We start from the raw sequence: 14380 nt of genomic DNA on the forward strand, positions 1-14380 counted from the left end.
TGACAACCAAACTTGACATACCAACGCTTGTTGGGTTCAAACGAGATATGCTATAAGAGCGCTGAACTTCCAGATGAATCCAGGCCTTTGAAATATGTTTAACTACATAGTTTAAGAGAGTAGACTTGCGAAACTTATTTTGTAACGGAGTAGGTGATTCAGGATTCATTCTAAAGACTGATCCCTAATAAGGATCTATCCTAAAAACTGCTCCCATGTAAGTTTTTCAAATATGACTGATCCTTAATAAAGATTTATGTCTAAATCAATCTTAGGAAGGATCTGGGTCAGGACCGAAACTTATATTTTTGATATTTATACTATCTTAAGGTTCGAGATGTATATTGGTTAGATGGAGATGCTCACATAATATCGACATATTGATTTAAACATGTGTTAAACTATAATATCTTAATGTTCAAGTATTTGTTTTTGATACTCAAGGCATGATGCTGAAACCGAAATTTCAATATCTTTTAGATGTCGAAAATATATGCTTAGCATATCCTAGAGGTTTGCATATCTCTAGCTACTATATTAGTAAAGTACATGGATTGTGCTAGCCAATATTAGTTTTCTATTATGAGTTCTTTCAGTTTATGCGTTGGAATACAGTTGGTATTTGTTAAGTTCGGAAATAAATACTTTTTGCATATCTTAAAGATTTTCGGATTTGGTAATACCTTGTCTTCTACTGAAGCCTTGGTCATAACACTATAAATGGGGGAGCTTGTATTCATCCCTTGACACGGAACTTAAATGATGGCAGTTGAAGTATCAAGGGAAATCCAACCAGCTGACTTTCTTCGTGAGCTGGGAAAATATCTTTGGAATGATACTTTTGGTTACTTTAAGATCAAAACTTATGGTGCAAGAATTTCATCTACCATGTCAACTCAACAGTTGCAATTGTTCATGAAAGTTCAAGTCTTATGATGGAATCATACAAACGCTGATCCAAACAGCGTTTAGCACTAAAAAGAATAGCTTTTCTGCGCTTGATTTGCGCTATTCAGAATGACTCTTTTCGTCTTTTAGCACACTATTTAGAATAGAATTTGACGCTAATTAGATTACTGTTTCTTTGGATTCCACACACCATTCTACAAAACAAACATGGCTTGGAGAAAATATATATGATACCAACTTGGAATCTATTAGACTTGACATTCTACGTTTTTTCCAAACTTGGAGTAGGTTGGATTCCAACGTAAAACTTGCTCTAAGTTTGTAACACCATGGGCTCTCTCATTCACTCATGTTCAAATATCAACGATGATATGCACCTTTGACTTCGGGTCAACGGTGGACTATCTTTTAACAGTAATCAAGAAAATCAAAAGATTAGAGACCCATCCGCATTCCCTTGCCCTTCCACAACCCCCGTCAAATTGAGATGTCCCATCGGGAAAATGGGATATATAAAGCCAATAATTTGTTTTATTATTCTCTTAATTTCCCTGTTATCAAACTATTGAATTCAACATAACAAAACCAAAATCTTTACTTGTACCCTTAAAACACACTAAAGTTTTCTTTAATCTAAGAGATTCTATTATTTTCTTATAATCTTTACCTTCTCTTTCACTTGATTCCTCTCCCTAATGATATAAGAGTTTTCTTGGAGTTATGATGATTTCTTGTTACAGTAGAAGAACAAATTTCATTTAGAGAATTGTTGAAGAAGGAAACAAGAGTGGGTTCTTTTTAACTTGATAGTATGAGCAATCAGAAGAAAAGAATTGTTAAGATTGAACCCTAAAGCATATGGTCAATGTGGATCCAAAGCTTACATGGAAAATACTGGAAGATGCAATCCGTGAAATATACAATCAAAATATCAGTGATCTCAGCTTCGAAGAACTGTACAGGTAACACTTAATTATCAATCTTGTTTTATACTTTCATGATTGATTGATCAACAAACTTAGTTCTTTTGTATGTAATTAGGGTTTTAGATGGTTTTAGTTCTTGGGTTTTGTTTATACAAGAAAGGGTCTTTCAAATTGTATATAAAGATAATCTTTTTATTGCTCTAATGTGATGATATCTTGACATCCTTTGAAAGGTAGACATTGCACTAATAGAATTCTTATTTTGATTTGAATGTTTTGGGATGGATTCAGGAATGCTTATAATATGATTCTGCAAAGATTTGGGGACAAGCTGTACTCAGGTCTTGTGACAACTTTGGCAAAGCATATAAGAGAAGTATCAGAATTGATAGAAGCTGCTCAGGGGGATTTGTTCCTGGAAGTGCTGAAAAGGAAATGGGAAGATCATAACAAAGCATTAGAAATGATTCAAGGCATATTAATGTACATGGATAGGACATTCATCCCGAGTACCCACAGAGCCCCGGTTTACCAGCTTGGATTGAACCTGTGGAGGGATAACATCATCCATTCTAGTCAAATACAGACAAGGCTTCTTAAAACACTTCTTGACCTTGTGCAGAGAGAGCGAACAGGTGAAGTTATAGCTCGGGGAGGAATGAAGAATGCAATAATGATGTATGTGGATTTGGGTTCTTCTGTCTATCAAGATTATTTTGAAAAGCCTTTTCTTGAGGTCTCAGCCGATTTCTACAGTGTTGAATCTCAGCAATTTATCGAGTCTTGCGAATGTGGAAATTACCTAGAGAGAGCAGACAGACGTCTTGATGAAGAGATGGAGAGGGCTTCCAAATACTTGGCCACTATGACCAAAGCGAAAATAATAAATGTAGTGGAGAAGGAGATGGTTGCCAACCCCTTGCAGAGATTGGTCGATAAGGGCTTGGTGAAGATGGTCGTTGATGACAAGTATGAAGACTTGAGAAGAATGTACAGCTTGTTTGGCCAAGTCTCTGAAGGGCTGCCAATGATTAGAGATGTCATGGGTTGTCATGTCCGAGAAACTGGCAAACAACTGGTTAGTGATCCTGAGAGGCTAAAGGATCCTATGGACTTTGTCCAATGCTTATCGGATAAAAAGGATAAGTATGACAAGATTATCAGTCTGGCTTTTAACAACGACAAGACATTCCAGAATGCTCTGAATTCCTCTTTTGAGTACTTTATGAATCTGAATGCTCGGACTCCCGAGTTTATTTCACTGTTTGTTGATTGTAAGCTTCGGAAGGGACTGGATGGCATCAGCGAGGAAGATTTAGAGATTTTCTATGATAAGGTCTTGATGCTATTCCGCTATGTACAAGAGAAAGATGTGTTTGAGAAGTACTACAAGCAACATCTTGCAAAACGACTTTTGTCAGGAAAATCTATCTCGGAAGATGCAGAAAGAAGTTTGATAGTTAAGCTCAAGACAGAATGTGGTTACCAGTTCACCTCTAAGCTGGAAGGAATGTTCACAGACCTGAACACATCTAAAGATACAACTCAAGGATTCTATGCAAGCCAGACTGCTGCTAAGGCTGGTGAGAGCCCGATGCTGTCTGTCCAGGTTCTCACGACTGGGTTCTGGCCCACTCAGCCTAGAACCTCTTGCATCCTTCCGGCCGAAATTTTGGAGTTATGTGGAAGGTTCCAAGCGTATTATCTTGGCGCTCATACTGGCCGGAGACTGACATGGCAAATGAACATGGGTACAGCTGATCTTAAAGTAACTTTTGGGAATGGGAAGAAACATGAGCTCAATGTCTCCAGTTATGAAATGTGTATACTGATGCTGTTTAACGATGCTGATCGGTTGAGCTATAAGGAGATTGAGGAGGCAACAAAGTTACCTACTTCAGACTTGAAGAGATGTCTCCAATCCCTAGCTTGTGTGAAAGGGAAAATTGTCCTTCGGAAGGAACCAATGAGCAAAGACATTGGTGTGGGAGATACATTTTTTTTCAACGACAAGTTCACTTGCAAGTCTTACAAGGTGAAGATAGGTACTGTTGTTACATAGAAAGTGTCTGAACCTGAAAAGCTAGAAATTCAACAAAGAGTGGAGGTGGATAGAAAGCCTCAGATAGAGGCGGCAATCGTGAGGATCATGAAGTCTAGGCGTGTCTTGGACCACAATAGCATTGTCGCTGAGGTCACGCAACAGTTGCAGTCACGTTTCCTGCCAAACCCAGTTATGATAAAGAAGAGGATTGAGGCTCTCATCCAGCGAGAGTTCTTGGAAAGAGATGCAGTGAACATGAATATGTACAAGTATCTGGCCTGAGGAAAACCAATTTTTTGGGGTCTGGAAATGCTGTAAATTTGTACAATCTTTAGGGAGAAAATCTTTGTACTGTTATATTGGTTTATCTGTGTATATCGTACGACTGCCCGTCGTTGTCACAATAGTCTTCCCTATTCATTTGTTCATTCTTTAGGAGCTGAATTTCTTTACCTCATATACTGGTAGGAGGGGTTAATTTTGTTCTTTTTACAACCTGGGAAATTTATGTGGAAAAGAAGTGCGGCCATAATTATCTAACCCCTTGTCCCTGGAATTCACACTCCGAAGGGGGAATTGAAGGAATTTGCGGGCAAAGCAAAGGCAAACTTAAATACTTAATGAGGCTGTAGTGGCAGAAATCTTGGCTAACTCCTAATGCAAACCATTACTATTAAAAACATTTGTGTTTGCTTTGTCTTTTGCCGCTTTATCAAAAACCATTACTATTTACATGTCTCAAACCCTGCAGTCAATTGTGCCAACATGGATATAGCTCTTTACATATACGTAGCTAGGTATGAAGCTTAGCTACTGAAGCTATATTGATCAAGTGTCCTAAACTATAGCTTAGAATAGTATTCTTTATGTTTCGGTGTTGTGTAGAGATTGCATTGGCGCAATGCTTAAATCGAACGTATGTCCAGGTAACTGCCATAATGGACACCATTAATCAATTGATTAGCTTACAGGACAGAAATAAGTTTGTGTGCCTAATATCCAATGGCTTATAGTGGTTAATTAATTTCTGAATTTCTTTTGTTGGATTGGCAAGTAGTCAGGCATTATTATTGATTCAAGGATGGAGAAGGATACACCTCAGGTTTCCTAAGCAAATTTCATCTGTTTTGTTTGATTAATTAACGACTTACCAACATGTGTTCAGCAGATATGGACAGAGCACAACTACAAAAGTATGCATGCAACCGTAACAACTAACATGATGATTTTGAGAATTAACTACAAGGGAATGGAGTTTTAGTTCTCAGTCAACCCCAACAAGCTTTTTTGTCCACCTTATCTTTTAGATGTTTCTCTACCAAGATCCTTACGGTTTTAATGTGTTGGGAAGGATGTTGACAGCGATTACTGGCATGGAAGATAAGCAATGATCCGGGAGCTAAATCCAAAGGTAGTCTTTGTCCCATGCCATCCTATTCTCCAAAAACATGACTCTTTTTCTTGAACTCAAGGTTTTCTTGCTCTTTTGTCTATAATGAACACACCGAGTTTGCGATCAACTCTCTAAAAGTAAGTCTGCGAGTACATTCTATTGAGTATTCAACATGGGTCGTAATGTCGGTTTTATTGTAGATAGAGGATGAGTTCATGTAAGAATCTTTTTTGAGGGTTGAAAATTTATTCGGCGTTGGTCATAGTTGTTGTGGAGGCATCCAGGCACTTATGAGTATGCAAGATGGTGTACATTCTTGGTAATTGTATAAAAAAGGTTTTGTTGTGGTTATAATTTTCGTTTCTTTCTCTAAATCTCTTATATTAGATACCCATGTATGTTTCAGTATCTTTGTTAAAGATTGTGTTATTAACTCTTGATACTTGGTGAAACTGTTTGCATAACCAATACTAGCTGACGCAGTAATCTCCTCTAAAACCCACATACTCTGGCGAGCTATGCTTGAAACATCTGATTTTCTTAATGAATTTCATCCACTCTGGTAAAATCCTTTAATGGGCACAAGGTACATTAGCTCCAGAAATTCTCTGATGTAGCTTTAGTGGGCGTGTTAAAGTGATATATCAAAATCATCAAGACAAGTAGGTCCATGGAAATAGGTTGCTTCTACTGTAGCTTGCCTGTCTACCTAATGAACTTGACAAGATGAAAACTGAAAAGTCAAGTGGGGTGTGATCAGGCTATACCATGTTTTGATATAGCCATGACATTTTCTACGGCTACAGACTAAAATTTGGAGTTTCTGTCATTTCAATCTATGGTTGAATCGAGATTAGAAACCTTTGAAGGATTATAAACCCGGATAGACAACTATAAACCCGTTTTTTTGAAAATTGCAAATCTAGGCCTCCGTCCATATTTCCATCAAAATCCGTTATTTTTATCAATTTATCGTTCAATACCGTCAATTTCTCCTCAAATGAGATGATATAATTATGCACAATTTACTTTTATACCCTTTAGTTTATGATATGTATGGGGTTACACGTGTAATAATTTTGGACACTTATCTTTCTTGATCCATCTCTAAGAACTTGGATGCTTGAGATTCGATTTCGCAAATTTTTCTATAACGGACACGTGTGATATTTTTAGTCGTTCATTTTAGGGGAATGGAAATTAAAAGACGAATCCAGATCTCGTCGTCTATTTTTTCTTTTCTTCTTCAATTGTTCTTCCTCTGTGAGAGAAAATGAATAAGCCAAAAAATGGAATTTCGAAACAAACACGATTGCTAATTTTTTTAGAGGTTAATCGTGTGAAGGTTTTTTTGTGAAGGCAGAGATTTGGTAGTCAGTTGGTCAAGAACAAGATGGTGCTGCCGTGAGTAAGGTGATGCAAAATGCTTCAAAAAACCAAGGTGATGAACCAGCTGCAGATGATGTTATTGGAAGACACTAGGAGGTTTTTGAAGGGTTTGTGACGAATTAGAAGATGGGTTCTTATTGAATTCGTATTTGGTTCTACCGTTCTAGTTGCAGGCATCACAGAGAAGTTAGGGTTTTGAATTGTGGTTGAATTAGAAAACGATGGAGTTGGTTTGCTGATGCTGAGAAGAAATTGACCTGCTACTGGTAATCGTTGGTGATGATGATTTTAATCTGTGAAATGAAAACGAAAGTGATGAGGGTATTGACAGATTTCTAAATAAACGAAAGTGATCAGAAGTTTTTCTATGAGCTTGTTCTTGAACTTGGGTGCCATTGAAATTCGTTGTTGGAGAATTGGATTGTGTTTGTGTTGGCTCAGGAGAGTGAGAACTGCAATGCTTGCAAGTCATTTGACAGAATGTCGCAGTAGACTGAATCTGGGCAGTGTTGAAGGTTGTTGTTGCTGCAAAGAAGAATTAGAAGTTGGAAAGAACATAGTAATAGCATAAATATGAAATGTGTATAGAGAGTGTGTGAGTGGTGTCAAGTCATGAGCGTGTACACACGTGTGTGTGGGCTGTGTATGAGTCGAGAGATGAGACCTGAGAGTTTTGTATTGAGAGAGATATATATGTAATAACTTATCTTTCTTTATCAATCAATTGATTAAATCGTTGCAATGTAGACATCAGGATTCCTGTGTTACTATGGTATCATCGAGGGGAAAGCTTAACCGCGTCGATCCTTGGACCTAACCTAAAATTTCATCACCAGAACCACCATTAAATCGATCTACTTCTGCTGCTGCTTCTGTTCTTCGTCAACTTCTGCTGCTGCTTCATCCAAAATCAAATTATCAGATCTAATTAGGTTCGTAATTCACTAATTATCAAAGCTCTATTGTGTTTTGTGATTATTACAGTTGTTCATGAAGTTTTGATTTAAGATTCATGGAGTATTTAGTATGGAGTATGTTCTTGGAGGTTTTTGGTCGAAATTAGGGTTTTGTTTTGATACCTGCTGCGTCAACAAACAGGATTAAGCATGTATTTTGGATCTAAAATTCAGTTTTAGGGTTTGGGCTCTTGGTTATTTCAATTTCCTGTTTGGTGTGTGGATTGAAATCTCTTACCTCATCAACTATAATTTGAGTCTCTGCTGGTAATCTCCAATTTCATTTATAGATTACTTTAGATTTGATCTCATGTGTTCAATTTCTACATCACTGGCTCAACAACACACAATTCTGTCTTCAAAAGCTTTTTCATCATAACTAGTTTGTGGCAACTAGTTCTTTCATCAAGTCCTACTTGTGCTGATACCTGGCGCTTTTAAATCTGAGCATGCCTATCTCTGCTACACATTGTCTAGATTAGAGAGAAGCTTAAAGTTGTTCCATTTGAAAGTGAGCAAAATCTCCTCTTAAATCACAGATGTGTATTGATGTGTGTACGGAATGAAGGTTTGCTGCACTATATGTGCTTAATTAGCTTCTTAATCAGTTCATCCCATTGGTACTGTCTTTGGTACAGTCCTCTTTTTATGAGTGAGTTGGCTTGCGAGTTTAATGATGCAACTGAAGATGATGTTATGGGATTGGAATTGGTGAGCTATATTCAGTACAGGTTGAAGTTCTTTTTGTTGAGCTTGTATACATTCAGTATGCAACCTAGTTTTCAGCTTGTATATGTGTTCAATGTGCAACCTGTAGTTCTTCTACTTTTCACGCTCTTTGAATAAAACAGTTGACGTTCATCTTCAATGGTGTTTTTTTACTTTTATTTCTTATGTGAGTGAATAATCCAAAGTGCTATGGCCTTCTGGAGAATAATCGAAGGTTAATAATCAGTTGAAGACTTTGCTTCATGGTGCACTACTGCAGTATCTGAATAAGAGGAATAATTGCTTCTTAGTGAAAGACATTTGCCTACTTCTGTTGCTGTTAGATTGTTGCTATGTCCTTGTACTCCTGTTCTGTGACTTATGTGCTGGTACTTCATGGAAGGGACGTCTGCCTACAGTGTTTCATACTGCTGTAACATTTTCGATACACCTTCTGAAGTGGAAATTCTGTAATGGTGCTGAAGGTAATTCGATATTTTTCAACTTGGTCATCCCTTCAACATGTGGATAATGATTTTACATTCTTATCTTAAGTAGCAGCTGGTTAGAACCAATATACTTCAGATTCAGGCTTTGCTCCTTGTATCTACTGCAAGTATTTGATTCCTTCCATCTGATGCGAGGATCTTCTACGGATTGATTGTGCATTGTTAGGTGGAATGCAGTGGCTCGTTTTTACTATTGTTGGTGTTTTCCTGTCCACCTTCAGATTCTCTGCTTGCAGCACTTAATGATGTCATACCTGCACCAGCTCTGCGACAAGCATTCAACATCTACTGCATTGCCTATCACTGCTGCATCAAATTTTTTTTTTTTAAGGCTTGTCTTCTACTAGAGCTGGCATTACTACTTCAGTTTTGCTACTACTTCATTCTTATGCGCTGCGACTGCTCCTATCTAGGTATTATTTTCTTATGCTATGCTCTACTTTCTACAACAACCGCATATGTCAGCCTGCCAAACACTACTTCTTCCATCTGTATCAACTGCTGATTCCTAAAGGTGTGTACCAGCTCTAAGATTTGATTTCTGCATAACACTGGTTCGGGATTCCTGTGTTACTACATAGTTTTTTTGCCATGACAGGGTTGTGCAGCGGAAATTGGTAAAATGGTTTGAGCTGGTTGCTGGTGGTGACTGAAGTGGTGAGATTGAGCTGAAAAGAGTAATGGTGGAATTCTTGTTAGGGTTTTGTCAACTGATTGATATTGTTGAACTATGGAATGGTTGTGATCGAATGAAATGATTGCAGGTAGAGATTCAAGGTGATGTTAGAATTCTGAACGATTTAGGAGCCATGGGTTTTTGTTAAAGTCGTGATCATGACCAACTTCAGGCGTGTACAAGTAATGTGTAAAAACTCTTAGAGGTGCCACGTCACATGTACAAATGGCGGTGATGCGTACATACAGTCCACGTGTACAGAGACCTTACACATATGACCCAGAAGAACCGGTGGAGTGAAAATGAAACTCGGTATAATGAGGGACTCACTGAGTTACCAATGAAACTCAATGATCTGAGGATTTAAAAGTTTTTTTATACTCCCCAAACGGTGCCAAAAAGGTAGATAACTGCCGTTAGCCGTTTATTCAATAAAACGGTCAAAACCGGCCTAGATTTGTAATTTTCAAAAAACGGGCCTATGGTGGTAACCCTGAAAAAAACAGGCCTATATCTATTTTTAACCCAAATTTGAATGTGGTTTACGTTAATATGTGATGGCATTTAGTCTTATTTTGATCTTATATTGTGACTTATAGGTGTTTGGCATTGTTGGTGGTGTTGTTCGCTGGAGACAGTGGAGCTGCAATAACCAAATAAGTCTGTCTACCTGAATTCAAAGGTGCGTCAATGAATTTTTCTTAATCTGGTCCAAAAATACCGAAGAAAACATATTTTGGCCTGTTTATCTATGTATAATAATGTTCGTGACTTCCACCCAGTTTTGGATTTTATGGGTTTGTAGTATTAGGTACTGAATCATACACCTGCATCCGAGAAACTAATGCCCAGGAAGGTGAGACTCAAGGAATTACACAACAAATTGGGGCGGCAAACCATATTTCTGCTATGTAATGAGTCCTGGTATATTGGTTATGGAGTCCAGGACATGAATCTTGTACCCATATTGCATTAGTGAGGGTCTGGATTATGTTGTAGTACAGTTTTAGCTTGGTTTAGATTGTTTGAGCAGGAAGTCTTAATTACTTGAACAGTTTCAGAGAAAGAATTAATATTCCTGTATGCTAAGGTGATTAATTTTAGTAGGAATTACTGTTTAATCCAGTTTTTTATGACCCAGTTAATGGCTAGTCCACCCGTGAAAAACATGTTTAGTCCAAAAACTTTGTGGAGATTATAAAGTGTATTTTCTAAATGTTACTAGTAATATGTTACTACATACTAGTAGTTTCAATATGGTGATACTACATATTAATATGTACTATACTAGTAGTAAAAAAAATATGTTACTAGTAAATTAGGTAACTACTTTACTAGTATACTAGTAAAGTAAACTAGTAGTAACTAGTAGTAATATGTAGCATCAATATGTAGCAATATGTAGCAATATGTAGTAACTAGTAGTAATATGTAGTAACTAGTATACTACTAGTAGTAATATGTAGTAGTAATATGTAGTAATGTAGTATCAATATGTAGTAATATGTAGTAACTAGTATATTACTAGTAGTAACTAGTAGTAATATATAGTATCAATATGTAGTAACTAGTAGCAATATGTAATAGTAACTAGTAGTAATATGTAGTATCAATATGTAGTAACTAATATACTACTAGTAGTAATATCAATATGTAGTATCAATATGTAGTAACTAGTATACTACTAGTAGTAGTAGTAACTAGTAGTATCAATATGTAGTAACTAGTAGTAATATGTAGTAACTAGTAGTATACTAGTAACTAGTACTTTACTAGTAGTAACATATGTAGTATAACATAACAATATTAATATGTAGTATCAGTACATAACATAACAATATTGATATGTAGTACATAACATATTGATACTACATATTGATGTGTAACATCAATACATAACATAAAAGTATTTATTTATATGTAGTACATAACATATTGACACTACATATTGATATGTAGTATCAATATGTTGACACTACGTATTGATATGTAGTATCAATATATAACATAACAATATTTATTTATATGTAGTCATAACATATTGATACTACATATTGATATGTAGTTTCAATACATACTACTAGTAACATACTAGTAGTATGTTACTACACACTAGTAGTAACATACTACTAGTAACGTATGTAGTAATATATGTAGTAACATACATAGTGTTATATGTTACGGTTAGTAGAGTAATTTTACTTTTTTCAAAACATTTTTGGACTAACGAGTAAATATATTTTTCCGCTGGACTAGCCATTAACCCGGATCGGGTTTAGTGGACTAAACAGCAAAGTTCTCTTAATTTTAGGGCTGCCAACGGGTACCCGATTACCCGGAACCGAACCGAACCCGGTTGATTCGGGTATGGTTCCAGGTCCTAATTCTAGACCCATTAGTAGTTTTGGTACCCTGCGGGTAGGCCCGATAAGGAACCGTTTATTTTCGGGTCCTTAGCGGGTCTACCCGTTGGGTACCCGCGGTTTCCGGATACCCGTCATATTTTTGCGCAAAACCTAAAAAGGATAAGTTAGTCATGATAATTCAGGAACAGGTATCTAACTCTCTTGAACTTTCCGTCTTTTCCTTTCTATGACTCAAATTAATTCTCTCTCTCAGAACCTAAATTGCTATGATTTCTTCCCTATCTTCGTCATTTTTCTAACTGAACATCACTTGAATCTAATGGGGTAAGATTTTCCATTTTTTTCTTTGTAAGATCTTTTTGAGTTTAAGAAATCATTCGATAATGGAGTTATTGTTCTTAATGATTAATTCCCAAGTTATTTTATTACGTTTTAATGAAGGTTGATTGTATATTTTTGCATCAAGTTTAATTTCCTTCTAAACTAATCAATCAACAGTTTATTGTTGAATTTCTGTTCATGGTACAGTTGAAAATTGGTAATCAATTTGATACGTATGTAAAATGATTATGAAATAGGTGATGCTCCTAATATGTTTGATAAAGTGTTGATTACGAATTTCATTTTTAAATGCTTCGAAGTTTGAATTAGTTCTCAAAATGGAAGTCATTTATATATTATGACAGTTCATCTATACTCATATTGGATCTTATTATAGTGGTTAATAGATTCAACTGTCAATAATTATCATTTGTACACATGTGCAACAATTGAGCTATTTGAATCATTTGTCCAATCTCTACACGAGATGGGAGATTTGGATATATCGAAGAACCCTGTGATTCACTTGTTTCATCTACTGTCAAAAAAATAAGCAGAACTTTTTGAGGGGATAAGGAAAGTATGGGGAGGAGAGGTTGTGTTATATCTTTCCAGGAACTGTCGTACTTAGAGCTCATGTATTTTTGGGCGAAAGTTTTATGTGTTTTAAGTTGTTACTTTGTATGCGTTGCTAGTTTACAGAGCTCTGGGATTTTTGTCAATGTATTGATTGACGAGGTGTCGAACCCGCAAAAATAAATTTCTTACTTCTCTTACACTAACTAGTAGCACAATGACAAGCAGGTTCGTTCTCAAGGGAGAATTGATCTAAAGTTGTCAATTCAATTTCTGAATATTAATGCAAATAAGAGTATGAGAATGATCAAGGATTATTTCTCAGTCACGAAACATGAATCTAATCAATATAGCTATGTTTCTGCAAAGTACCCATTACTAATAACCCTAGAATATTTAGTACGCTCAAGTACTCCGCAATCTCTTAATTCACCGGATACGGAAGCGCTCGACTACCGGATTCTACTTGTCAAGTTTCCTAGAAGTACGCTCTCTAGGTGTGACTTAAACAAATGCATTAAGTTCTATGAGATATGCTATTCCTAGTGACAAATACATAAGCTCGGTTCATCTACTAGTGTCATTCAATACATATGATTACTTAACAAAATCTCATCGTCAATAACCACATATTACTACTTGTATTAAGACTCTCTAGACAATTACGGGTCGAAGAGGTCTCAACTAGCATTAGAATTATCCGTAAACCAATTTAATTTGCAACTTAAACGATTTATAAATAACTCATAAGCACTTTTGGCACGGTAATGAATAAGCAATAACAATATAATTGCAAGAAAACAGGCGGTTTAAATATCAACTCGAATTCAATTCCGGACGTTGAAATCGTCCCTAATCAGGATGCTTAGCTACTGGAGTTCATGGAAATAACAATCAAAACTAAACAGAAAACAAGAATACCAAATCAAGCAGCTGCAGGTGATGGTTGTGGTGGAATTATGTGAACTGGTAGTGGTGAACTCCGTGGTCTTGTAACAGTGGAATGGTGGTTGCAAAGTGAAACTGCTGCTGATGTAGTTGCTTGTAGTCTGCTGCCTTGTTGTTGCGGCGAGGTGAGATGCAGGTGGTGGCTGGAAGGTGCTGTTGTGAATGGAGGATGGAACTGAACTCCAGCTGTTGTTGGTGATGTATGCAGGTGATACTGGGAACTGGTGGTACGCAAGGATGGTGATGAAGATGGAATTGTGTAAGCTGGTGGAGATGCAGATGATGTATGCTATGCTGGTGGTGATATGCTATGCTGGTGGTGATGAATGGATGATGGTAGGATGGCGTTGTATGCAGATGGATATGCAGTTGGGAGATGCAGGTGAGTGAATGGAGGTGATGATGATTGGAGAGCTCCTCTCTGTTGATGGTGGTGATAGCAGTCGAGCAGGGGGCATGAGGTGATCTCTGTAGCTTTAGGGTTCTTCTTTTGATAACCAAATATTCTTGCAAAAGCGTATAACTTCACATCTTGGCTGCTGACTTCTCGCTCAAACTAAACACCATACCTTCTAATCCTTGTCGGTGTTGGAAACATCTCCTAGCCGGTGCCAACATCCCTTGTGCAATCCACCTGATCTCCTCCCTGGAAACAACCA

The 14380-nt window shown here is 36.9% G+C and overlaps 1 protein-coding gene and 1 long non-coding RNA gene across 3 annotated transcripts; both read left to right on the forward strand.

The window, feature by feature from the left end:
* The first annotated feature begins 1401 nt into the window (after positions 1-1401).
* Positions 1402-4320, forward strand: LOC113298005 (cullin-3A-like). The gene is made up of 2 exons (XM_026546632.1): positions 1402-1871; positions 2127-4320. Exons 1-2 carry the CDS (start codon positions 1768-1770, stop codon positions 3895-3897), a joined length of 1875 nt encoding a protein of 624 aa, XP_026402417.1. The 5' UTR covers positions 1402-1767; the 3' UTR covers positions 3898-4320.
* Positions 4321-6529: 2209 nt separating this feature from the next.
* Positions 6530-10635, forward strand: LOC113298006. 2 transcript variants are annotated; one of them, XR_003333951.1, is made up of 4 exons: positions 6530-8810; positions 9001-9348; positions 9433-9912; positions 10110-10635. It is a non-coding gene; the product is annotated as an uncharacterized LOC113298006 (long non-coding RNA). The 2 variants fall into 2 exon arrangements; XR_003333950.1 differs by having other exon boundaries at positions 6530-9348.
* The last annotated feature ends 3745 nt before the right edge of the window (positions 10636-14380 follow it).

Source organism: Papaver somniferum, chromosome 7, assembly GCF_003573695.1.
Source record: "Papaver somniferum cultivar HN1 chromosome 7, ASM357369v1, whole genome shotgun sequence".
Taxonomy (NCBI): Eukaryota; Viridiplantae; Streptophyta; class Magnoliopsida; order Ranunculales; family Papaveraceae; genus Papaver; species Papaver somniferum.

Coding starts and splice junctions, on each gene's coding strand:
- LOC113298005 (XM_026546632.1), top strand. CDS start 1,768: ATGGTCAATGTGGATCCAAAGCTTACATGGAAAATACTGGAAGATGCA. Junction 1,872..2,126: donor AGCTTCGAAGAACTGTACAG/GTAACACTTAAT, acceptor GGATGGATTCAG/GAATGCTTATAATATGATTC.